The sequence below is a fragment of the Rhinoraja longicauda genome, chromosome 1 (assembly GCF_053455715.1).
Source record: "Rhinoraja longicauda isolate Sanriku21f chromosome 1, sRhiLon1.1, whole genome shotgun sequence".
NCBI lineage: Eukaryota > Metazoa > Chordata > Chondrichthyes > Rajiformes > Arhynchobatidae > Rhinoraja > Rhinoraja longicauda.
The window spans coordinates 141,981,410-142,008,611 of record NC_135953.1 but is presented as its reverse complement, the minus strand read 5'-3'; the positions used below and the strand labels follow the sequence as shown (position 1 = coordinate 142,008,611).

Genomic DNA, 27,202 nt, shown 5'->3' with positions numbered 1-27,202 from the left:
GGGACACAGAGACACAGAGACACAGAGACACAGAGACACAGGGACACAGGGACACAGAGACACAGAGACACAGAGACACAGGGACACAGGGACACAGGGACACAGGGACACAGGGACACAGGGACACAGGGACACAGTCACACAGAGACACAGAGACACAGTCACACAGAGACACAGAGACACAGGGACACAGGGCACAGAGACACAGAGACACAGGGACACAGGGACACAGGGCACAGAGACACAGGGACACAGGGCACAGAGACACAGAGACACAGAGACACAGAGACACAGAGACACAGGGACACAGGGACACAGAGACACAGGGACACAGGGACACAGAGACACAGAGACACAGAGACACAGGGACACAGGGACACAGAGACACAGAGACAGGGTCACAGAGACACAGGGACACAGGGACACAGGGACACAGGGACACAGAGACACAGAGACACAGAGACACAGGGACACAGGGACACAGAGACACAGAGACAGGGTCACAGAGACACAGGGACACAGGGACACAGGGACACAGGGACACAGGGACACAGAGACACAGAGACACAGAGACACAGAGACACAGTCACACAGAGACACAGAGACACAGGGACACAGAGACACAGGGACACAGGGCACAGAGACACAGAGACACAGGGACACAGGGACACAGGGCACAGAGACACAGAGACACAGAGACACAGAGACACAGAGACACAGAGACACAGAGACACAGAGACACAGAGACACAGGGACACAGGGACACAGTGACACAGGGACACAGGGACACAGGGACACAGGGACACAGGGACACAGGGACACAGAGACACAGAGACACAGGGACACAGGGACACAGGGACACAGAGACACAGAGACACAGGGACACAGGGACACAGAGACACAGTGACACAGAGACACAGGGACACAGGGACACAGGGACACAGGGACACAGGGACACAGGGACACAGGGACACAGGGACACAGGGACACAGGGACACAGGGACACAGGGACACAGAGACACAGAGACACAGAGACACAGGGACACAGGGACACAGAGACACAGAGACACAGGGACACAGGGACACAGAGACACAGAGACACAGAGACACAGGGACACAGGGACACAGTCACACAGAGACACAGAGACACAGAGACACAGAGTCGCAGAGACACAGAGACACAGTCACACAGAGACACAGAGACACAGAGACACAGAGACACAGGGACACAGGGACACAGGGACACAGGGACACAGAGACACAGACACACAGAGACACAGACACACAGAGACACAGAGTCACAGAGTCAGAGAGACATTCCTATTGTATACATTCCTTGCACAATTAAATTTCTAACTAAGTGACTACCTGAAGTTACAACTTTTTGGAAGATTGTGCAACACTTAGCCTGGTCCGGGAAGTTTAGTTTAGTTTAGTTTAGTTTAGAGAAACATCGCGGAAACAGGCCCTTCGGCCCACCGGGTCCGCGCCAACCAGCGATCCCCGCACATTAACACTATCCTACACCCACTCGGGACAATTTTTACATTTACCAAGCCAATTAACCTACAAACCTGCACGTCTTTGGAGTGTGGGAGGAAACCGAAGATCTCGGAGAAAACCCACGCAGGTCACGGGGAGAACGTACAAACTCTGTACAGACAGCACCCGTACCCATAGAGAAACAGAGCGTGAAAACAGGCCCTTCGGCACAACTTTCCCATGCCGACCAATATGTCCCATCTACACTAGTCCCACCTGCCCGCGTTTGATCCATAAACCTGTTCTATCCATGTACCTGTCCAAATGTTTATTAAACGTTCCAATAGTCTCTGCCTCAACTACCTCCTCCGGCAGCTCATTCTATACACCCACCGCCCTTTGTGTCAAAAGGTCACCCCTCAGATTCCCATTAAAACCTTCCCCCCTCACATTAAGTCTATGTCCTCTGGTTCTCGATTTCCCTACTCTGGGCAAAAGACTCAATCTATTCACTCATGATTTTACACAACTCTATTAGATCACATAGAAACATAGAAAATAGGTGCAGGAGTAGGCCATTCGGCCCTTCGAGCTTGAACCGCCATTCAATATGATCATGGCTGATCATCCAACTCAGTATCCTGTACCTGCCTTCTCTCCATACCCCCTGATCCCTTTAGCCACAAGGGCCACATCTAACTCCCTCTTAAATATAGCCAATGAACTGGCCTCAACTACCCTCTGTGGCAGAGAATTCCACAGATTCACCATTCTCTGTGTGAAAAAAAACTTTCTCATCTCGGTCCTAAAAGACTCCCTTATCCTTAAACTGTGACCCCTTGTTCTGGACTTCCCCAACATCGGGAACAATCTTCCTGCATCTAGCCTCTCCAACCCCTTAAGAATTTTGTAAGTTTCTATAAGATCCCCCCTCAATCTTCTAAATTCCAGCGAGTACAAGCCGAGTCTATCCAGTCTTTCTTCATATGAAAGTCCTTCCATCCCAGGGATCAATCTGGTGAACCTTCTCTGTACTCCTTCTATGGCAAGAATGTCTTTCCTCAGATTAGGAGACCAAAACTCTACGCAATACTCCAGGTGTGGTCTCACCAATGCCCTGCACAACTGCAGCAGAACCTCCCTGCTCCTATACTCAAATCCCCCCGCTATGAATGCCAACATACCATTCGCTTTCTTCACTGCCTGCTGCACCTGCATGCCTACTTTCAATGACTGGTGCACCACGACACCCAGGTCTCGTTGCATCTCCCCTTCTCCTAATCGTCCACCATTCAGATAATAGTCTGCTTTCCTGTTCTTGCCACCAAAGTGGATAACCTCACATTTATCCACATTATACTGCATCTGCCATGCATTTGCCCACTCACCTAACCTATCCAAGTCACCTTGCAGCCTCCTAGCATCCTCCTCACAGCTAACACTGCCCCCCAGCTTCGTGTCATCCGCAAACTTAGAGATGTTGCATTCAATTCCCTCGTCCAAATCATTAATATATATTGTAAAGGGGAAGGCAACAGCAGCCAAGTTCATGGCACCGTGGGTGGCTCTGCGGCAAAGGAGGGGATGAAAAAGAGTGGAAGGGCTATAGTAATAGGGGATTCAATTGTAAAGGGAATAGATAGGCGTTTCTGCGGCCGCAATCGAGACTCCAGGATGGTATGTTGCCTCCCTGGTGCAAGGGTCAGGGATGTCTCAGAGCGGCTGCAGAACATTCTGGAGGGGGAGGGTGAACAGCCAGTTGTCGTTGTGCACATTGGCACCAACGATATAGGTAAAAAAACAGGATGAGGTCCTACAAGGTGAATTTAGGGAGCTAGGAGATAAACTAAAAAGTAAGACCTCAAAGGTAATAATCTCTGGATTACTACCAGTACCACGTGCTAGTCAGAGTAGAAATAGGAGGATATTTCAGATGAATACGTGGCTCACCCCTCATCCTCCTGCACTCCAAGGAATAGAGTCCCAGCTTACTCAACCTCTCCCTATAGCTCACACCCTCGAGTTCTGACAACATCCTTGTAAATCTTCTCCACACCCTTTCCAGCTTGACAACATCTTTCCTGTAACACGGGAAAGATGTTGTCAAGCTGGAAAGGGTACAGGGCCCAGAGTGTACACAATACTCTGAAGAAGGGCCTTGACCCGAATCGTCACCCATTACTTCTCTCCAGAGATGCTGCCTGACCCGCTGAGTTACTCCAGCACTCTGTGTCCATGTTCTCCAGAGATGCTGCCTGACCTGCTGAGTTACTCCAGCACTCTGTGTCCATGTTCTCCAGAGATGCTGCCTGACCCGCTGAGTTACTCCAGCACTCTGTGTCCATGTTCTCCAGAGATGCTGCCTGACCCTGAGTTACTCCAGCATTTGGTGAAACCTTCGATTTGTACCAGCATCTGCAGTTATTTTCCCACACAATACTCTAAATGTGGTCTCACCAATGTCTTATACAACTGCAACATGACCTCCCAACTTCCATACACAATAGCAGTTGACCATCCTTGCCCACCAGGGTTCCAGGCCATTACCAGGTAGGAACAACCTTATCACCAATGGTAGTTAGGAAGGCAAATGCAATGTTACCATTCATTTCAAACGGACTAGAATATATATTTTTTAAAAAGGCATGTAATGCTGAGGCTTTATAAGCCCTGTCCCACTGAGGCAATTGTTTAGGTGACTACAGATGACTAGGCTGTGGCCACACAGTTGTCGAGGTGTCGCCTGTACGGTCGTGAGTCGTCTCCAAAGAGTCGTCGTGTCTTTCTGGTCGTTGCTGGATTTTCAGAATGTTGAACATTTTTGGCGACAGTGGGTTTGACGCCAATGAGCGTAACTTGACGTATCCTGACGTGGGTGCTGTCATAGGTTGTCACCAGGTTGTCGCCAGGTGACGTAGGTTGTCGCCGGTGCTGACTTCGGTCAATTCCATTGGCGACTCCCTACGTCAACCGGCGACAGGTACCGGCGTCAAAACCGGAGGCCAAAATGATGTGAATTGTCTTCAGTTGTCACCGACAGGGTCGTAGCTTGTCACGGGTGGACGTAGGTTGGCTTCGGTTGTCGTAGGTTGTCATAGGTGCGGTCGTAGGTGGATGTCCTAAGTCGCGCCAATTGGCTCACCGGTTGTCGGTAGCTTGCCGTAGCTTGACGTCGACTAAGTGGTAGGTTGTTGTAGCTTGTCGTAGATATTGTCGTGGGGGGGGGGAGGTTCTTCAGCGACCTGGTACGACTATTACAGTCGCCAGCAGTCACCTAAAACAATGCCCAAGTGGCACAGGCCCGTGAGGCACTGGTCAGACCACATTGGGAGTATCACATGCTGTTCTGGGCCCCATCTTTAGTTTAGTTGTGGTTTTTGTCACCTGTACCATACCTATACAGTTCTATGTTCCAGAAGGTTTTTGGACATGTAGGGAATGCAGGGATACAGATTATGTGCAGGCGTAGGGGATTATCCATATCTGACAATAGACAATAGATAATAGGTGCAGGAGGAGGCCATTCAATGTGATCATGGCTGATCATTCTCAATCAGTACCCCGTTCCTGCCTTCTCCCCATACCCCCTGACTCCGCTATCCTTAAGAGCTCTATCTAGCTCTCTCTTGAGTGCATTCAGAGAATTGGCCTCCACTGCCTTCTGAGGCAGAGAATTCCACAGATTCACAACTCTCTGACTGAAAAGGTTTTTCCTCATCTCAGTTCTAAATGGCCTACCCCTTATTCTTAACCTGTGGCCCCTTGTTCTGGACTCCCCCAACATTGGGAACATGTTTCCTGCCTCTAACGTGTCCAACCCCTTAATAATCTTATATGTTTCGATAATCTGAGGAAGGATGTGCTGGCATTGGAGAGGGTCCAGAGGAGGTTTACGAGAATTTTCCCAGGAATGAGTGGGTTAACGTATGATCAGTGTTTGACGAAACTGGGCCTGTACTCGCTGGAGTTTAGAAGGTTGAGGGGGGGGGGACCTCATTGAAACTTCCCGAACTGTGAAATGCCTGGATAGAGTGGATGTGGAGAGGATGTTTCCACTAGTGGGAGAATCTAGGACTAGAGGTCACAGCCTCAGAATTAAAGGACATTCCTTTCGGAAGGAGATGAGGAGGAATTTCTTTCGTCAGAGGTTGGTGAATCTGTGAAATTCATTTCTGTATCTTCCCCTTTGCTCTACCTATTGTACTTGAGTTTGGCTTCATTGTATTTGTGTATAGTATTGGATATCATGCAAAACAGAGCTTTGACTGTACCTTGGTGTATGTGGCAAAAATAAACCTCAACCTGATCCGAAAATCTGGCCCACACCACTTTCACCCTTTCCTATCCATGTGTCTGTCCAAATATTTGCTAAATGGGGTTATTGTCTGCTCAACCACTTCACCGCGTCATGATGCAGCGTTATCATATCATCAACGGCATACTTTGTGTGGCCTAAGCTGAGTAATTGTGTGCTAAATTTATAAATGAGGCAGTCATTAATGCCTGAATTCATTATCTATTGCCCTGCCATAAGCTCTAGCGTGTAGGGGAAAAACTGCAGATGCTGGATAAAATCGAAGGTAGACACAAAATACTGGAGTAACTCAGCGGGTCAGGCAGCATCTCTGGAGAACATGGACACAGAGCGCTGGAGTAACTCAGCGGGTCAGGCAGCATCTCTGGAGAACATGGACACAGAGTGCTGGAGTAACTCAGCGGGTCAGGCAGCATCTCTGGAGAGAAGGAATGGGTGACATTTCAGGTCGAGACCCTTCAGTCTGATGTCAGGGGAGAGGCAAAGATAGGATGTAGTTGGAGACAGAAAGACTGGTGGGAGAACTGGGAAGGGGGAAGGGAGAGATAGGGAAAGCAAGTTAGAGGAAGTCTAAAGTTAGAGAAGTCAATGTTCATACCGCTGGGGTGTAAACTATCCAAGTGAAATATGAGGTGCTGTTTCTCCAATTTGCGCTGGGCTTCAGACAATGGAGGAGGCCCAGTTTACACCTAGATCTCGTTGTACCTCCCATTTTCCTAATTTGTCACCATTCAGATAATAATCTGCCTTCCTGTTCTTGCCACCAAAGTGGATAACCTCACATTTATCCACATTATACTGCTTCTGCCATGCATCTGCCCACTCACCCAACCTGTCCAAGTTACCCTGCATCCTCATCGCAGCTCACACTGCCACCCAGCTTTGTGTCATCTGCAAACTTGGAAATGTCACGTTTAATTCCCTCGTCTAAATCGTTAATATATATTGTAAACAACTGGGGTCCCAGCACCGAGCCTTGCGGCACCCCACTAGTCACTGCCTGCCATTCTGAAAAGGACCCGTTAATTCCTACTCTTTGCTTCCTATCTGCCAACCAGTTCTCTATCCATGTCAATACCCTACCCCCAATACCATGTGCTCTAATTTTGCTCACTAATTTCTTGTGTGGGACCTTGTCAAAGGCTTTTTGAAAGTCCAGATATACAACATCTACTGGCTCTCCCTTATCCATTTTACTTGTTACATCCTCAAAACATTCCAAAAGATTAGTCAAGCATGATTTCCCCGTCATAAATCAATGCCGACTTTGACCGATCCTGTCACTGCTTTCCAAATGCGTTGCTATAACATGTTTAATAATCGACTCCAGCATCTTCTCCACTACCGATGTAAGGCTAACTGGTCTATAATTCCCTGTTTTCTCTCTCCCTCCTTTCTTAAAAAGTGGAGTTACATTGGCTACCCTCCAGTACACAGGAACTGACCCAGAGTCGAGAGAACATTGGAAAATGATCACCAATGCATCCACGATTTCTAGAGCCACCTTCTTGAGTACTCTAGGATACAGACCATCAGGCCCTGGGGATTTATCTGCCTTCAGTCCCAACAGTTTACCTAACACCATTTTCTGATTAATGTGGATTCCCTTCAGTTCCTCCCTCCCACTAGATCCTCAGTCTCCTGGTATTTCTGGGAGATTGTTTGTGTCTTCCTTAGTGAAGACAGAACCAAAGTACTTGTTTAACTGTTCTGCCATTTCCTTGTTTCCCATTATAAATTCACCTGTTTCTGACTGTAAGGGACCTACATTTGTCTTCACTAATCTTTTCCTTTTTACATATGTAAAGAAGCTTTTACAGTCAGTTTTTATATTCCCCGCAAGCTTTCTTTCATGCTCTATTTTCCCCCCTTAATTAACCCCTTTGTCCTCCTCTGTTGAGTTCTCAGCATTGTAGCGCATCAGTTCCACAGACAAAGTCCAATGTCCGCAATGGGGTAGAGGTGAATGGGACAGTACACTAGCTTATGGGAGCACTGTCTGTTGACCTGATGCTCCAGAGTGCTGAGAACTGTATTCTGCACTCTGTATCTTCCCCTTTGTTCTGTACAGGAAAGAACTGCAGATGCTGGTTTAAATCGAAGGTGGACACAAAACGCTGGAGTAACTCTGCGGGACAGGCGGCATCTCTGGAGAGAAGGAATGGGTGACGTTTCGGGTCGAGACCCTTCTTCAAACTCTCCTTTGCTCCACCTATTGCACCTGAGTTTGGCTTGATAGTATTATCTGATCAGACTGGATAGCATGCAAAATAAATCTTTTCACTGTGGACGTGGGCGGTCACGGTGGCACAGCGGTAGAGTTGCCGCCCTACAGCGAATGCAGCGCCGGAGACCCGGGTTCCATCCCCACTACGGGTGCTGTCTGTACGGAGTTTGTACGTTCTCCCCGTGACCTGCGTGGGTTTTCTCCGAGATCTTGGGTTTCCTCCCACACTCCAAAGACGTGCAGGTTTGTAGGTTAATTGGCTTGGTAAATGTAAAAATTGTCCCTAGTGGGTGTAGGATAGTGTTAATGTGCGGGGATCGCTGGTCGGCGCGGACCCGGTGGGCCGAAGGGCCTGTTTCCGCGCTGTATCTCTGAACTAAACTAAACTAGACGTGACAATAATGAACCTTAGTTGGGCAAGGGCAGTTTGTGTGTGGGTTGCCTCTCTGTCTCGGGGAGGGAGGGAGGGAGGGAGGGAGGCTGCCCAGCTTGGAGCACAACACAATTGTTCTATTGTGAGGGACGGGTCTCCTTTAAGTGAAGCGCTGCCTGTGAATGGGGAATGAAGCACTCCACACGTGCCAGTGGCTTTGCCCCTCATTGTTTCCCACTGCCATGGCCTTCACCACATTTGCTGCGTGATCCTATCTCGGAGCCACTCCCACCCAACGGGAGATGACAAAGGCGGCTTTCTCTCGCACCAGAGAGGGGCCATTGTGTCAGGGGGCATGGCCAACAGAGCGCCACGTCACGGCTAGCTCAGTCACAGGGCAATCCCTCCTGTCCACAGCCCCATCAACCGGCACAGAAACATGGAAACATGGACAACAGGTGCAGGAGGTGGCCATTTGGCCCTTCGAGCCAGCACCACCATTCATTGTGATCATGGCTGATCATCCACAATCAGTAACCTGTGCCTGCCTTCTCCCCATATCCCTTGATTCCACTAGCCCCTAGAGCTCTATCTAACTCTCTTTTAAATTCATCCAGTGAATTGTCCTCCACTGCCCTCTGCGGCAGAGAATTCCACAAATTCACAACTCTCTGGGTGAAAAAGTTTTTCTCACCTCAGTTTTAAATGGTCTCCCCTTTATTCTTAGACTGTGTGGCCCCTGGTTCTGGACTCCCCCAACATTGGGAACATTTTTCCTGCATCTAGCTTGTCCAGTCCTTTTATAATTTCATATGTCTCTTTAAGATCCCCTCTCATCCTTCTAAACTCCGGTGAATACAAGCCCGGTCTTTCCAATCTTTCCTCTCTCTTGAAAACATCCAGTGAATTGTTTCCACTGCCTTCTGTGGCAGAGAATTCCACAGATCCACAACTCTCTGGGTGTAAAGCTGCTGCCAGGAACGTGGTCTCAGCACAGAGTTTAGTTTAGTTTGGAGATACAGTTTGGAAACAGGCCCTTCAGCCCACAGAATCTACGGGCACCAGCGATCCCCCATTCCCACTAGTTCTATATCGTCCTACTGTCTCATCCACTCCCCGCACACTGGTGGCCATTTACAGAGGGCCGATTAACCTACAAACCCGCACGTCTTTGGGATGTGGGAGGAAACCGGAGCACCCAGAGAAAACCCACACGGTCACAGGAAGAACATGCAAACTCCACACAGACAGCACCCGAGGTGAGGATTGAACCCGGATCTCTGGCGGCGTGAGGCTGCAACACTACCGCTGCACCACCCTAGTGTAGTACAGCACAGAAACAGGCCCTTCGGCCCAACTTGCTCACACGTCCAACATGCCCATCTGCACCAGTCCCACCTGCCCGCATTTGGTCCATATCCCTCTAAACCTTTCCTGTGCATGTACCTACCTGTGCCTGTTAAATATTGTGCTAATACCTGCCTCAACTACCTCATCCGGCAGCTCGTTCCATACACCCACCAACTTTGTGTAAAACAAGTTGCACTGTTGAGGAGGTGAGCCGTTTACCGGGATCAGGTGAGTTGTGTACCACGGAAGGTGAGCCGTTTACTGGGGACAAGTGAGTAGTGTACCGGGTACAGGTGAGTTGTGTACCGGGGATAGGTGAGTTGTGTACCGGGTACAGGTGAGCTGTGTAGCATGGACAGGTGAGCTGCTTACCGGGGATAGGTGAGTTGTGTACCGGGTACAGGTGAGTTGTGTTCCAAGGACAGGTGAGCTGTATACCTGGGACAGGTGGGCCGTGTACTGGGTACAGGTGAGCTGTGTACCAGGTACGGGTGAGCTGTGTACCAGGTACAGGTGAGTTGTGTACCGGGGAGAGGTGAGCAGTGTACCGGGTACAGGTGAGTTGTGTACCGAGGACAGGTGAGTTGTGTACCGGGGAAGGGTGAGTTGTGTACCGGGTACAGGTGAACTGTGTAGCATGGACAGGTGAGCTGCTTACCGGGGATAGGTGAGTTGTGTACCTGGGACAGGTGAGCTCTGTACTGGGGACAGGTGAGCTGTGTACCGGGGACAGGTGAGCTGTGTACCGGGCACAGGTGAGCTGTGTACCCGGGACAGGTGAGTTGTGTACCTGGGACAGGTGAGCTGTGTATTGGGGACAGGTGAGCTCTGTACCGGGGACAGGTGAGCTGTGTACCTGGGACAGGTTAATTGTGTACCTGGAACAGGTGAGCTGTGTATCCTGATCAGGTGAGCGGTGTACCCGGGACAGGTGAGCTGTGTACCGGGGACAGGTGAGCTGTGTACCGGGGACAGGTGAGCTGTGTATTGGGGACAGGTGAGCTCTGTACCGGGTACAGGCGAGCTGTGTATCGGGGACAGGTGTGCCATTTACTGGGGACAGGTGAGCTGTGTACCTGGTACAGGTGAGCTCTTTATTGGGAACAGGTGAGTTGTGTACCGTGGAAGGTGAGCGGTGTACCTGGGACAGGTGAGCTGTGAACCGGGTACAGGTGAGCTGTGTTATCATGGACAGGTCAGTTGTGTACCAGTGACAAGTGAGTTGTGTATCGTGGACAGGTGAGTTGTGCACTGGTGACAGGTGAGTTGTGTATCGTGGACAGGTGAGTTGTGTACCTGGAACAGGTGAGTTGTGTATCGTGGACAGGTGAGTTGTGTACCTGGAATAGGTGAGTTGTACCGGGGACAGGTGCGCTGTGTACCGGGGACAGGTGCGCTGTGTACTGGGGACAGGTGAGCTGTGTACTGAGTACAGGTGAGCTGTGTACCAGGTACAGGTGAGCTGTTTACCGGGGACAGGTGAGCTGTTTACCGGGGACAGGTGAGCTGTGTACCGTGGACAGGTGAGCTGTGTACCGTGGACAGGTGAGCTGTTTACCAGGGACAGGTGAGCTGTGTACCGGGTACGGGTGAGTTGTGTACCGGGTACAGGTGAGCAGCGTACCCGGGACAGCTGAGCTGTGTATTGTGGACAGGTGAGTTGTGTACAGGGGACAGGTGAGTTGTGTACTGGTGACAGGTGAGTTGTGTATCATGAACAAGTGAGTAGTGTACCTGGGACAGGTGAGTTGTGTATCGTGGACAGGTGAGCAATTTAAAGGGATATGGGGAGAAGGCAGGCTCGGGTTACTGATTGTGGATGATCAGCCATGATCGCAATGAATGGCGGTGCTGGCTCGAAGGGCCAAATGGCCTCCTCCTGCACCTATTTTCTATGTTTCTATCCCAATATGTTCCAATGTTGATTCCTATATCAATATCAATCGTGACCAATGCCAATGGCAGCCCCAATGGCAGCCCCAGTGTGACGTACTTGCTGAAGCTGAAGAGTAGTCTCTCGAAGACCAGCACAGGGCCGGTGCTGCTGAGGATGGTGAGTGGTTGTCCGGCGAACAGGCAGAACACCGTTCCAGTGATGGCAGTGCCCAGGAAACTCTCCAACACGCCCTGAAGGGGAGATAATGAATCAGCGAACTCCGTCCAACGGCTGCTCCTAACTTGTGCAGGAAACTACTGCAGATGCTACTGAACACACAAGATATGATCGCAAAGTGCTGGAGTAACTCAGCGGCTCAGGCAGCATCTCTGGAGAACATGGACACAGAGTGCTGGAGTAACTCAGCGGGTCAGGCAGCATCTCTGGAGAACATGGACACAGAGTGCTGGAGTAACTCAGCGGGTCAGGCAGCATCTCTGGAGAACATGGACACAGAGTGCTGGAGTAACTCAGCGGCTCAGGCAGCATCTCTGGAGAACATGGACACAGAGTGCTGGAGTAACTCAGCGGGTCAGGCAGCATCTCGGGAGAACATGGACACAGAGTGCTGGAGTAACTCAGCGGGTCAGGCAGCATCTCGGGAGAGAAGGAATGGGTGACGTTTCGGGTCGAGACCCTTCTTCAGACTGAGTCAGGGGAGAGGGAGTCTAGAGATGTGGAAAGGTAAGGTGTGAAAATGACAGATCAAAGCGGAAGTTGTTCGAGGAAATATAGACCGGTTCATTGTGGGCTGAGGGGAAGATGACAACGAGGCACACAATCAGTAACATTAATCAAGAGAGAGCTAGATAGAGCTCTTAAGGATAGCGGAGTGAGGGGGTATGGGGAGAAAGCAGGAACGGGGTACTGATTGAGAATGATCAGCCATGATCACATTGAATGGCGGTGCTGGCTCGAAAGGCCGAATGGTCTCCTCCTGCACCTATTGTCTATTGTCTAATCAAGAGGACAGTGACACAAGTTGGAGAACGAGGATGGGGAAAGGACGGGGAGAGAGGGAAAGGAAAGAAACGGGCCACTGTTAGCTGTGGGCTGGGTGAAAATGAGTTACAGACAATGAGACTCAACAAGACGACTTTGAAACTGGCACAACTACTTGGGTGGGGGAGGGGATGGAGAGAGTTAGAGAAGCCAATGTTCATACCGCTGGGGTGTAAGCTGCCCAAGCAAAATATGAGGTGCTGTTCCTCCAATTTGCACTGGGCCTCACTCTGACAATGGAGGAGGCCCAGGACAGAAAGGTCAGGCTGGGAATGGGAAGTGTTTTTTGACTGTCATATGAGGAAAGATTGGAAAGACTGGGCTTGTATTCACTGGAGTTTAAAAGGATGAGAGGGGATTTTCTAGAGACGTATAAAATTATAAAAGGGCTGGACAAGCTAGATGCAGGAAAAATGTTCCCAATGTTGGGGGAGTCCAGAACCAGGGGCCACAGTCTAAGAATAAAGGGGAGGCCATTTAAAACTGAGGTGAGAAGAAACCTTTTTCACCCAGAGAGTTGTGAATTTGTGGAATTCTCTGCCACAGAGGGCAGTGGAGGCCAATTCACTGGATGAATTTAAAAGAGAGTTAGATACTCCAAAGATGTACAGGTATGTAGGTTAATTGGCCGGGTAAATGTAAAAAAAATTGTCCCTAGTGGGTGTAGGATAGTGTTAATGTACGGGGATCGCTGGGCGGCACGGACTTGGAGGGCCGAAAAGGCCTGTTTCCGGCTGTATATATATGATATGATATGATGATAGAGCTCTAGGGGCTAGTGGAATCAAGGGATATGGGGAGAAGCCAGGCATGGGTTACTGATTGTGGATGATCAGCTATGATCACAATGAATGGCGGTGCGTACAGGCTCGAAGGGCCGAATGGCCTCCTCCTGCACCTATTCTCCGTGTTTCTATGTTTCACACCTGACCCCTTCCATAGCTCGTGTTCCCCTCTCCCCTGACTCCCTGTCTGGTTTAAAGCTCCCGTTGGTTGGACCTCCATTCAAGGGAGTTGGGGGGGAATGGCCTTCTTCAGACTAACCCTCATGGTGTGGGGATGTGGTCAGCTTTGTCCCCCTTCCCACAATCTGTCTGCAGAAGGGTCTCCACCCAAGATGCCGTCTGCCCATTCCCTCCACAGATGCTGCCTGACCTGCTGAGTTCCTCCAGTACTTTGTGTTTTGCTCGAGATTCTAGCATCTGCAGTTCCTTACGCCGTCTCTATCACGGGCCAGGCTTGAACCCCCCCTCCCCCCACCCCTTTAACCCCTGTTGGGGTTCCGCAAGTGCAAATCTCGGGGGTCTTATGATAACAAAATACTCTGGACTAATTGGTCCAGGGATTGTCACATTAGCTCCCGATTAGTTCATGTGTAACCGGATCAGAATCAGGCCATTCGGCCCATCGAGTCCAGGGGCAGGGGCAGGGGCACACAGGGGCCGGGCACACAGGGGCAGGGGCCGGGCACACAGGGGCCGGGCACACAGGGGCAGGGGCAGGGGCCGGGCACACAGGGGCCGGGCACACAGGGGCAGGGGCAGGGGCCGGGCACACAGGGGCCGGGCACACAGGGGCAGGGGCAGGGGCCGGGCACACAGGGGCCGGGCACACAGGGGTCGGGCACACAGGGGTCGGGCACACAGGGGTCGGGCACACAGGGGACGGGCACACAGGGGCCGGGCACACAGGGGCCGGGCACACAGGGGCCGGGCACACAGGGGCAGGGGCAGGGGCCGGGCACACAGGGGCCGGGCACACAGGGGCAGGGGCCGGGCACACAGGGGCCGGGCACACAGGGGCCGGGCACACAGGGGCCGGGCACACAGGGGCCGGGCACACAGGGGCCGGGCACACAGGGGCCGGGCACACAGGGGCCGGGCACACAGGGGCCGGGCACACAGGGACCGGGCACACAGGGACCGGGCACACAGGGGCCGGGCACACAGGGGCCGGGCACACAGGGGCCGGGCACACAGGGGCACACAGGGGCCGGGCACACAGGGGCCGGGCACACAGGGGCACACAGGGGCACACAGGGGCCGGGCATACAGGGGCCGGGCACACAGGGGCACACAGGGGCACACAGGGGCCGGGCACACAGGGGCACACAGGGGCCGGGCACACAGGGGCACACAGGGGCAGGGGCCAGGCACACAGGGGCTGGGCACACAGGGGCCGGGCACACAGGGGCCGGGCACACAGGGGCCGGGCACACAGGGGCACACAGGGGCAGGGGCCAGGCACACAGGGGCTGGGCACACAGGGGCCGGGCACACAGGGGCCGGGCACATAGGGGCAGGGGCCGGGCACACAGCAGGCAGGGGCCGGGCACACAGGGGCCGGGCACACAGGGGCACACAGGGGCAGGGGCCGGGCACACAGGGGCCGGGCACACAGGGGCCGGGCACACAGGGGCCGGGCACACAGGGGCCGGGCACACAGGGGCCGGGCACACAGGGGCCGGGCACACAGGGGCCGGGCACACAGGGGCCGGGCACACAGGGGCCAGGCACACAGGGGCCGGGCACATAGGGGCAGGGGCCGGGCACACAGCAGGCAGAGGCCGGGCACACAGGGGCCGGGCACACAGGGGCCGGGCACACAGGGGCCGGGCACACAGGGGCCGGGCACACAGGGGCCGGGCACACAGGGGCCGGGCACATAGGGGCAGGGGCCGGGCACACAGCAGGCAGAGGCCGGGCACACAGGGGCCGGGCACACAGGGGCCGGGCACACAGCAGGCACACAGGGGCCGGGCACACAGGGGCCGGGCACACAGGGGCCGGGCACACAGGGGCCGGGCACATAGGGGCAGGGGCCGGGCACACAGCAGGCAGAGGCCGGGCACACAGGGGCCGGGCACACAGGGGCCGGGCACACAGGGGCCGGGCACACAGGGGCCGGGCACACAGGGGCTGGGCACACAGGGGCCGGGCACACAGGGGCTGGGCACACAGGGGCCGGGCACACAGGGGCTGGGCACACAGGGGCCGGGCACATAGGGGCAGGGGCCTGGCACACAGGGGCCGGGCACACAGGGGCACACAGGGGCACACAGGGGCCGGGCACACAGCAGGCAGGGGCCGGGCACACAGCAGGCAGGGGCCGGGCACACAGCAGGCAGGGGCCGGGCACACAGCAGGCAGGGGCCGGGCACACAGCGGCAGTGCGTGCCTACCTGCATGTTTTCTGTGGCGTCTCCGAGCAGCCCTCCGAAGGTGATGGCGTTGGTCACCGTCCCCAGGTAGATGAAGAGGATGGCCGACAGCGACTGGATGCTGAGTGCGTCATAGAAGTCACTGGCGTACCACGGGATCTTCCGCTTGATGTCCGCTACAAAGCCCCCGAAGAACCTGCAGCGGCGGACAAAGGAGAACATCAAATACAGACCGGGCCGATCCAGGGACAATCCCTCAGCGTCAAGGGCAGCACGGCTCCACTCACGTTCCATGGATCCCATGGTCAGCAAGGGATACCCAGAGTCAATAAGGAATGACATGGTCTACAAGGAATCCCATCGGCAATAAGGAATGCCAATGGTCACTGGGGCAACCCAAAGTCAGAAGCAATGGGTGACGTTTCATCAGTCTGAAGAAGGGTCTCGACCCGAAACGTCACCCATTCCTTCTCTCCCGAAATGCTGCCTGACCCGCTGAGTTACTCCAGCATTCTGTGTCTAGCTTCAATAAGGAATGACGTGGTCAACAAGGGATGCTGTGGTCAATCGGGAATGCTGTGGTCAATCGGGAATGCTGTGGTCAATTGGGAATGCTGTGGTCAATTGGGAATGCTGTGGTCAATAAGGAATGCTGTGGTCAATCGGGAATGCCCTGGTCAATAAGGAATTCTGTGGTCAATGCTGTGGTCAATCGGGAATGCTGTGGTCAATTGGGAATGCTGTGCTCAATGTTGTGGTCAATAAGGAATGCTGTGGACAATAAGGAATGTTGTGGTCAATAAGGAATGCTGTGGTCAATCGGGAATGTTGTGGTCAATAAGGAATGCTGTGGTCAATTGGGAATGCCAGGGTCAATAAGGAATGCTGTGGTCAATAAGGAATGCTGTGGTCAATAAGGAATGCTGTGGTCAATCGGGAATGTTGTGGTCAATAGGGAATGCTGTGGTCAATCGGGAATGTTGTGGTCAATAAGGAATGCTGTGGTCAATAAGGAATGCTGTGGTCAATAAGGAATGCTGTGGTCAATCGGGAATGCCAGGATCAATAAGGAATGCTGTGGTCAATAAGGAATGCCGTGGTCAATAGGGAATGCTGTGGTCAATAGGGAATGCTGTGGTCAATAGGGAATGCTGTGGTCAATAGGGAATGCTGTGGTCAATAGGGAATGCTGTGGTCAATAAGGAATCCCATGGTCATTAGGAAAGAGGCAAAAATCAGTGCAAGTGTGTGGATTTGTGAGGAATGATGTGGCTGTGGTCAGTTCAGACCCAGTACCAGGGGACTCACTGCATTAGGGGCCATTGCCAGGGACTAGCTCTGATGGGGCACCCTGGTCAGCATAGGGTAGTTGGGCAGAAAGGCCTGATCCCAGTGCAGGCCAAAGAGCAAAGCTGTCTGTGTGGGAATGTTGCCGACTGGCCCGCTGCAGACTGCAGGAGTACGTGCTGAGGGACGCACTGAAGCTTGTTGCAGCCAACGCCGAGGCCCTGTGAGGGAGGGCCACAGTCTAGGGTCCTTCCGCTGCTGGACATGGGGGGGCAGGGTGTGGTGGAGAGAGACGCCCCTCAAAGTAAGGGAAGGGATTCCACGCCAGTGGGCTGCATGAGTGGTACAAGTGTGTAAAAGACAGGTGTGAACACCACTGAATATGTCACTAACGAATGTATGGACACGAAGAATGAGTTTTTGCACACTTTGTGTTTTATATATCTATATTTATTCAGCATTGACTTTATTTTTGAAATTTATAAATAAACTGAAGATAACATTGCTATCAACCTGTCTGCTTTTTATTCAAAGGGCGAGTAATCATAAAGTCTGAACTCAATGAGAAACAAGCGGATTCCTCATTTTTGGTTTTAGTATTAATTTTAGACATTTAGTTTAGATTAGTTCAGAGATACAGCGCGGAAACAGGCCCTTCGGCCCACCGGGTCCGCGCCGACCAGCGATCCCCACACATTAACACTATCCTACACCCACTAGGGACAATTTTTACATTTACCAAGCCAATTAACCTACAAACCCGCACGTCTTTGGAGTGTGGGAGGAAACCGAAGATCTCGGAGAAAGCCCACGCAGGTCACGGGGAGAACGTACAAACTCCGTACAGACAGCACCCGTAGTCGGGATGGAACCCGGGTCTCCGGCGCTGCATTCGTTGTAAGGCGGCAACTCTACCGCTGCGCCACCGTGACCGGCCACAGCACTTTCTCATCCATTCCCAACACATTAGAGGCAATTCATGGTGGTGCTGAGTTACTCCAGCACTCTGTGTCCATGTTCTCCACAGATGCTGCCTGACCCGCTGAGTTACTCCAGCACTCTGTGTCCATGTTCTCCACAGATGCTGCCTGACCCGCTGAGTTACTCCAGCACTCTGTGTCCATGTTCTCCACAGATGCTGCCTGACCCGCTGAGTTACTCCAGCACTCTGTGTCCATGTTCTCCAGAGATGCTGCCTGACCCGCTGAGTTACTCCAGCACTCTGTGTCCATGTTCTCCAGAGATGCTGCCTGACCCGCTGAGTTACTCCAGCACTCTGTGTCCATGTTCTCCAGAGATGCTGCCTGACCCGCTGAGTTACTCCAGCACTCTGTGTCCTTCAGTGTTTTGAGCAGGATCTGCGGTTCCATGTTTCTAAGCCAGATTGTACATTTATTCCTCCTTGCGTTGCAAAATGTTTCGTCTTACCTTCCGGTTTTCTTCAGCTCATCTGAGACCTCATGTCCACCGCCTCCTTGCCCACCGTCCTGGGGCATGTCGCCATTCATCTGCACATTCTCCCCACCCGAAATCATGTTCTTCCTGTTTCAAAGTGGACAGCATTAGTTGCACCATTCACCTCTGCCCCTCTCCCTCTCCCTCTCCCGCTCCCTCTCCTCTCCCTCTCCCCCTCCCCCTCTCTCTCCCTTTCTCGCCCTCTCTCTCTCTTAATTTAGTTTAATTTATAGATACAGTGCGGAAACATGCTCTTTTGGCCCACCGTGTCCGCGCCGACCAGCGATCCCCGCACATTAACACTATCCTACACCCACTAGGGACAATAGACAATAGACAATAGGTGCAGGAGGAGGCCATTTGGCCCTTTGAGCCAGCACCGCCATTCAATGTGATCATGGCTGATCATTCTCAATCAGCACCCCGTTCCTGCCTTCTCCCCATACCCCCTGACTCCGCTATCCTTAAGAGCTCTATCTAGCTCTCTCTTGAATGCATTCAGAGAATTGGCCTCCACTGCCTTCTGCGGCAGAGAATTCCACAGATTTACAACTCTCTGACTGAAAAAGTTTTTCCTCATCTCCGTTCTAAATGGCCTACCCCTTATTCTTAAACTGTGGCCCCTGGTTCTGGACTCCCCTAACATTGGGAACATGTTTCCTGCCTCTAATGTGTCCAATCCCTTAATAATCTTATATGTTTCAATAAGATCCCTTCTCATCTTTCTAAATTCCAGTGTACACAAGCCTAGTCGCTCCAGTCTTTCAACATATGACAGTCCCGCCATTCCGGGAATTAACCTAGTAAACCTACGCTGCACGCCCTCAATAGGAAGAATGTCCTTCCTCAAATTTGGAGACCAAAACTGCACATAGTACTCCAGGTGCGGTCTCACTAGGGCCCTGTACAACTGCAGAAGGACCTCTTTGCTCCTGTACTCAACTCCTCTTGTCATAAAGGCCAACATGCCATTAGTTTCCTCACTGCCTGCTGTACCTGCATGCTAACTTTTTTTACATTTACCAAGCCAATTACCCTACAAACCTGCACGTCTTTGGAGTGTGGGAGGAAACCGAAGATCTCGGAGAAAACCCACGCAGGTCACGGGGAGAACGTACAAACTCCGTACAGACAGCGCCTGTAGTCGGGATGGAACCCGGTTCTCCGGCGCTGCATTCGCTGTAAGGCGGCAACTCTACCGCTGCGCGCCCGTGCTGCCCTGAGTTCCACACCAGGAGGTGTCATGTCATGGAGTCACACGGCACAGAAACAGGCCCTTCAGCCATCTCATCCAAACTGACCAGGATGCCCCATCTAGCTCAGTCCCACCTGCCCGGGTTTGGCCCATATCCCTCTAAACCTTTCCTATCCTTGTACCTGTCCAAATGTGCTTTGAATGTTATTATACTACCTGCCTCAACTACCTCCCCAGGCACCTCGTTCCCCTGCCATTACCAGACTCTTCAATGGAATAGATAGTGTAGATGCACATTCATTCACCCCGAGCAGGAGAATCAAGAACCAGACGACTTGGGTTCAAAGTGAGAGGAGGAAGAATTAATGGGAAGACAAGGGGCATCTCTGGAGAGAAGCAATGGGTGACGTTTCGGGTCGAGATCCTTCTTCAGACTGAGAGTCAGGGGAGAGGGAAACGAAAGAAATATACGGGGTTGCAGAGAGATGTTGGACAAATAAATTAAAGATATGTAAAGTTTGTCTGTACTGAGTTTGTACGTTCTCCCCGTGACCTGCATGAGTTTTCTCCGAGATCTTCGGTTTCCTCCCACATAGAGGAATGGTCGGCGTGGACTGGTAGGGCCGGACAGGCCTGTTTCCATGCTGTAGTTGTTATATGTTATATGTTATAGAAACATAGAAACACAGAAAATAGCTGCAGGAGGAGGCCATTTGGCCCTTCGAGCCAGCACCGCCATTCATTGTGATCGTGGCTGATCGTCCACAATCAGTAACCTGTGCCTAACCTCTCCCCATATCCCTTGATTCCACTAGCCCCTAGAGCTCTATCTATTCCTGCTCACCTCAGCTTTAAACGGCCTCCCCTTTATTCTTAGACTGTGGCCCCTGGTTCTGGACTCCCCCAACATTGGGAACATTTTTCCTGCATCCAGCTTGTCCAGTCCTTTTATAATATTATACGTTTCTATAAGATCCCCTCTCATCCTTCTAAACTCCAGTGAATACAAGCCTAGTCTTTTCAATCTTTCCTCGTATGACAGTCCCGCCATCCCGGGGATTAATCTCGTGAACACTCCAAAGACGTGCAGGTTTGTAGGTTAATTGGCTTGGTATAAATGTAAAACATTGTCCCTAGTGGGTGTAGGATAGTCTTAATGTGCGGGGATCGCTGGTCGGCGCGGACCCGGTGGGTCGAACGGGCCTTTTTCCGCGCTGTATCTCTAAATCTAAGTGGGAACGTGAAGCTGGTGTGACTTGGGTGGGAGAGGGATGGAGAGAGAGGGAACACAAGGGTTACTTGAAGTTAGAGAAATCAAGATGCTGCCTGACCCCGCTGAGTTACTCCAGCATTGGGCGTTCTTGTTTTGTAAGCCGGCACCTGCAGTTCCGTGTTTCTACATTGGGACGGGAGCCGGCTGGCCTGCCTGCCGTGGGTCCTTATCGGCATTGGCGGCTTGTGTGGGTAAGTCCACACCTGAGCAAATCACCTCATCTCAGAGAGCGTTCTGTTAATGGGGTCACAGGTACAGGGCAGGCAGTCTCTGTACATGTTTACTGACAGGAAGCAATGGCTTTTATCAAGGGTGAAAGTACCAGCAAGTGGTTTTTATCTTATCTTGCAACAATTCAACCTGTAAGCTTTTTTTTTTTAAACTAGTCGGAACTGGAATTGCTGGCCAGTCTTTCAGAAATAGTACCTGCTTATTATAGAACAGTGAAACTCTTGCAATCCGCTGACTTCAATCAGATTGGAGAAGCAAGACCCTTTATCTAATCTCTGGATTTTGTACGACGATAGATAGCCCTGGTCTTTTGATAGAACAGCCCATTCTAGAACATTCCATTGCCAAGGTTGACTAACACTGGCAACTGGAAGCCCTCCAATCACCAAGCCCCAGGCACCAATCGTTGTTAGAGTGAGAGAGTCACACAGTGTGGAAACAGGCCCTTCAGCCCAACATGCCCCAGCTACACTAGAGTCACAGAGTGATACAGTGTGGAAACAGGCCCTTCAGCCCAACATGCCCCAGCTACACTAGAGTCACAGAGTGATACAGTGTGGAAACAGGCCCTTCAGCCCAACATGTCCCAGCTACACTAGAGTCACAGAGTGATTCAGTGTGGAAACAGGCCCTTCAGCCCAACTCGCCCACACCGGCCAACGTGTCCCAGCTACACTAGAGTCATAGAAACACAGAAAATAGGTGCAGGAGGAGGCTATTTGGCCCTTTGAGCCAGCACCACCATTCATTGTGATCATGGCTGATCATCTACAATCAGTAACCCGTGCCTGCCTTCTCCCCATATCCCTTGATTCCACTAGCCCCTCGAGCTCTATTTAACTCTCTTTTAAATTCATCCAGTGAATTGGCCTCCACTGCCTTCTGTGGCAGAGAATTCCACAAATTCACAACTCTCTGGGTGAAAAAGTTCCTTCTCACCTCAATTTTAAATGGCCTCCCCTTTATTCTAAGACTGTGGCCCCTGGTTCTGGACTCCCCCAACATTGGGAACATTTTTCCTGCATCGAGCTTGTCCAGTCCTTTTATAATTTTATACGTCTCTATAAGATCCCCTCTCATCCTTCTAAACTCCAATGAATACAAGCCTAGTCTTTTCAATCTTTCCTCATATGACAGTCCCGCCATCCCAGGGATCAATCTCGTGAACCTACGCTGCACTGCCTCAATTACAAGGATGTCCTTCCTCAAATTAGGAGACCAAAACTGTACACAATACTCCAGATGTGGTATCGCCAGGGCCCTATACAACTGCAGAAGAACCTCTTTACTCCTATATTGAAATCCTCTTGTTATGAAGGCCAACATGCCATTAGCTTTCTTCACTGCCTGCTGTACCTGCACGCCAACTTTCAGTGACTGGTGTAGAAGGACACCCAGGTCTCACTGCACTTCCCCCTTACCTAACCTGACACCATTGAAATAATAATCTGTCATGGGCCTCCTCCAGTGCCATAGTGAGGCTCACCGGAAATTAGAGGAACAGCACCTCATATTTCGCCTGGGCAGTTTGTAGCCCAGTGGTATGAACATCGACTTCTCCAACTTTAGGATAGTTCCTCTGTCCCTCTCTTCCCCTCCTCCTTCCCAGATCTCCCTCTATCTTCCTGTCTCCACCTATATCCTTCCTTTGTCCCGCCCCCCTGGCATCAGTCTGAAGAAGGGTCTCGACCCGAAACGTCACCCATTCCTTCTCTCCCGAGATGCTGCCTGACCTGCTGAGTTACTCCAGCGTTTTGTAAATAAATACCTTCGATTTGTACCAGCATCTGCAGTTATTTTCTTATAATAATCTGCCTCCTTGTTTTTGCCGCCAAAGTGGATAACCTCACATTTATCTACATTATACTGCATCTGCCACCCATCTGCCCACTCACTCAACCTGTCCAGGTCACCCTGCAACCTCCTAACATCCTCTTCACAGTTCACACTGCCACTCAGCTTTGTGTCATCTGCAAACGTGCCAGTGTTACTTCTAATTCTTTCATCCAAATCATTAATATATATGGTAAACAGTTGCAGCCCCAACACCGAGCCTTGCGGCACTCCACTTGCCACTGCCAGCCATTCTGGAAAGGACCCGTTTACTCCTACTCTTTGCTTCCTGTCTGCCAACCAATTCTCTATCCAATATATCACAAAATGGTGGAGTAACTCAGCAGGTCAGGCAGCATCTAGGAGAGAGGGAATGGGTGATGTTTCGGGTCGAGACCCAAAGCATTACCCATTCCCTCTCTCCTAGATGCTGCCTGACCTGCTGAATTACTGCAGCATTTTGCAGTTATTTTCCTACATCATCTGGGCAGCATCGGCAGTTATTTTCCTACATAATTCTCTATCCATGTTAACACCAATACCATGTGCTCTAATTTTGCTCATCAATCTCCCGTGCGGGAACTTATCAAAGGCTTTCTGAAAGTCTAGATACACTACATCCACTGGCTCCCCTTCATCCATTTTACTTGTCACATCCTCAAAAAATTCCAGAAGATAAGTCATGCATAGAGTGACACAGTGTGGAAACAGGCCCTTCAGCCCAACTTGCCCACACTAGCCATCATGTCCCAGCTACACTAGAGTCATAGAGTGATACAGTGTGGAAACAGGCCCTTCAGCCCAACTTGCCAACATCGGCCAACATGTCCCAGCTACACTAGTCCCACCTGCCCATATCCCTCTAAACATTTCCCATCCATGTACCTGTCCAAATGTCCCTTGATAGTTGTGATAGTCCCAGCCTCAACTACCTGCTCTGGCAGCTTGTTCCATACACCCACCACCCTCTGTGTGAAAACGTTGCCCCTAAAACTCCTGTTAAATCTTTCCCCCCTCACCTTAAACCCATGTCCTCTGTTTCTCGATTCCCCTACTGTGGGCAAGAGATTCTGAGTGTCTACCTGATCAATTCCTTTCATGATTTTGTACACTACAATGTTGCCAGGACTCAAGACTTGAACTATAGGGTGAGGTTGAGCAGGCTATAACTCTATTCCTTGGAGCGCAGGAGGATGAGGCGTGATCCTATTGAGGTGTACAAAATCATGAGAGGAATAGATCAAGTGAATGCACATTTTTACCCAAGTTATGGGAAACATAAACCAGAGGACAGAGGTTAAAAGTGAGAGGGGAAAGATTTAATAGGAACCTGAGGTATAACATTTTCACACAGAGGACGGTGGGTGCATGGAATGCATTGGAGGAGCCCAGAACCAGGGGCCACAGTCTAAGAATAAAGGGGAGGCCATTTAAAACTGAGGTGAGAAAAAACTTTTTCACCCAGAGAGTTGTGAATTTGTGGAATTCTCTGCCACAGAGGGCAGTGGAGGCCAATTCACTGGATGAATTTAAAAGAGAGTTAGATAGAGCTCTAGGGGCTAGTGGAATCAAGGGATATGGGGAGAAGGCAGGCACGGGTTACTGATTGTGGATGATCAGCCATGATCACAATGAATGGCAGTGCTGGCTCGAAGGGCCGAATGGCCTCCTCCTGCACCTATTTTCTATGTTTCTATGTAACAGCCAAAAGTAGTAGTTGAGGATGGTACTACAACAACATTTAAAAGACATTTGGGCAGGTAGATGGATAGATAGAAAGGTTTATTTTAGTTTGTTTAGTTTTGTTTATTTGGTGTAGTTGATTGGCAGGTGTGCCGTGTTGTCCAGTCAGCTGAAGGACTATGCATGATTACAATCGAGCCGTCCACAGTGGACAGATACAGGATAAAGGGAATAACATTTAGTGCAAGGTAAAGTCCAGTACAGTCTGATTAATGATAGTCCAAGGGTCTCCAATGAGGTAGATGCTAGAGGGATTTAGAGGGATGTGGGCCAAACACAGGCATGTGGGACTAGCATAGATTATGTGTGCAGGAAGGAATTGCAGATGCTGGTTTAGACCAAAGATAGCAAATGCTGGAGTAACTCAGCAGGTCAGGCAGCATCTCTGGAGAACATGGACACATGGAATTGGAACATGGAATTCTCTGCCACAGAGGGCAGTGGAGGCCTATTCACTGGATGAATTTAAGAGAGAGTTAGATAGAGCTCTAGGGGCGAGTGGAATCAAGGGATATGGGGGGAGGTTGGGCAAAGGGTACTGATCGTGGATGATCAGCCATGATCACAATGAATGGCGGTGCTGGCTCGAAGGGCCAAATGTCCTCCTCCTGCATCTGTTTTCCATGTTTCTTTGTTTCTATTGTCTCCAGGCCTTTAAAAAAGCCACTGCCTTCTGAGGCAGAGAATTCCACAAATTCACAACTCTCTGGGTGAAAATGTTTTTCCTCACCTCAGTTTTAAATGGCCTCCCCTTTATTCTTAGACTGTGGTATCCTGGTTCTGGACTCCCCCAACATTGGGAACATTTTTCCTGCATCTAGCTTGTCCAGTCCTTTTATAATTTTGTACGTCCCTGTCAGATCCCCTCTCATTTGCCCGTGCTGGCAGTCAGCATGGCGTGAGACTGTCGGGGATTTGTGAGTAGATGGTGGCGTGCTGCATAACGCATCCACCCCTGCAGGTGCCAGCGCCACTGGTGGAGCGGACTGGCACTGTGCACAGTGTACTGAGCCAGCGGGCCACATGGATTACAGGGCTTGCTCCTGAACACAAGCTCCTCCTGCCCCAGCACCAACTCAGCCCCACCTAGGGTTGCCAACAGTCCCGTATTAGCCGGCACATCCCTTACTTTGGGCTAAATTTGTTTGTCCTGTACAGGAACACCCTTGTCCCATATTAGACCCGGGGGGGGGGGGGGGAACACTGTAGGCCCGGACACTGTAGGCCCGGACGCTGTAGGCCCGGACAGTGTAGGCCCGGACACTGCAGCCCGGGAGCTGCTTTAGTCCCGGACACTGTAGGCCCGGACACTGTAGGCTCGGACACTGTAGGTGCGGACAGTGTAGGCCCGGACGCTGTAGGCCCGGACACTGTAGGCCCGTGGGCCGATGTAGGCCCGGATACTGTAGACTAACGGAGTATCTTCGGGGAGCGTGGCCAAGTGTGTTCGCCTAACGGAGGTTGCATAGCAACCCGCCTCCTGGCCCAGGCGGCCGCCATTGGAGGAGCGGGAGCACGTGGCCGCTGGCTGGGTGAGGTCACGTGGGGCACGGGGTGGTGACGTCACCTTGTCCCGTATTTGGGAGTGAGATAGTTGGCACCCTTAGATGTGGGCCAAACGTGGGAAGATGGGACTAGAGTAGATGGGGCATCTGGGTCAGCATGGGCAGGTTGGGCTGAAGAACCTGCTTCCACTCAGTATGACTGATTAAATAGGACTCATGATTAGGGATTCAATTACACATATATTGTCACATGAGTTTGAGCTTAATTTATTGTCAAGTGTTGGTACAGTGAAAGGCTTTTGTCTAGGGCTGTCCAGTCAGCGGGAATAATGATTACAATCGAGCCGCCCACAGTGTACAGATACATGATAAAGGGAATAACGTGAGGAGAATAGAGTCATAGAGTCACAGAGTGATACAGTGTGTAAACAGGCCCTTCAGCCCAACTCACCCACACCGGCCAACATGTCCCAGCTACACTAGTCCCACTTGCCTGCGCTTGGCCCATAGCCCTCCAAACCTGTCCTATCCATGTACCTGTCCAACTGTTTCTTAAACGATGGGATAGTCCCAGCCTCAACTACCCCCTCTGGCAGCTTGTTCCATACACCCACCACCCTCTGTGTGAAAAAGTTACCCCTCGGATTCCTATTAAATCTTTTCCCCTTCACCTTGAACCTATGTCCTCTGGTCCTCGATTCCCCTACTCTGGGTAAAAGACTCTGTGCATCTACCCGATCTATTCCTCTCATGATTTTGTACACCTCTATAAGATCTCCCCTCATCCTCCTGCACTCCATGGAATAGAGACCCAGCCTGCTCAACCTCTCCCTGT

At 51.6% G+C, this 27,202-nt stretch overlaps 1 protein-coding gene across 4 annotated transcripts in view; it reads right to left on the bottom strand.

The window, feature by feature from the left end:
• Window positions 1-27,202, bottom strand: part of LOC144597902 (electrogenic sodium bicarbonate cotransporter 1-like) — a 176,072-nt gene that overhangs the window by 76,179 nt on the left and 72,691 nt on the right. For all 4 annotated transcript variants that reach the window (XM_078407694.1, XM_078407675.1, XM_078407703.1 and 1 more), the window contains exons 11-13: window positions 18,561-18,674; window positions 15,867-16,041; window positions 11,741-11,874 (exon numbers count right to left, since the gene is read on the bottom strand). In XM_078407694.1, the coding sequence (XP_078263820.1) occupies window positions 11,741-11,874; window positions 15,867-16,041; window positions 18,561-18,674 (423 nt within the window). The remainder of the gene's footprint in view (window positions 1-11,740; window positions 11,875-15,866; window positions 16,042-18,560; window positions 18,675-27,202) is intronic.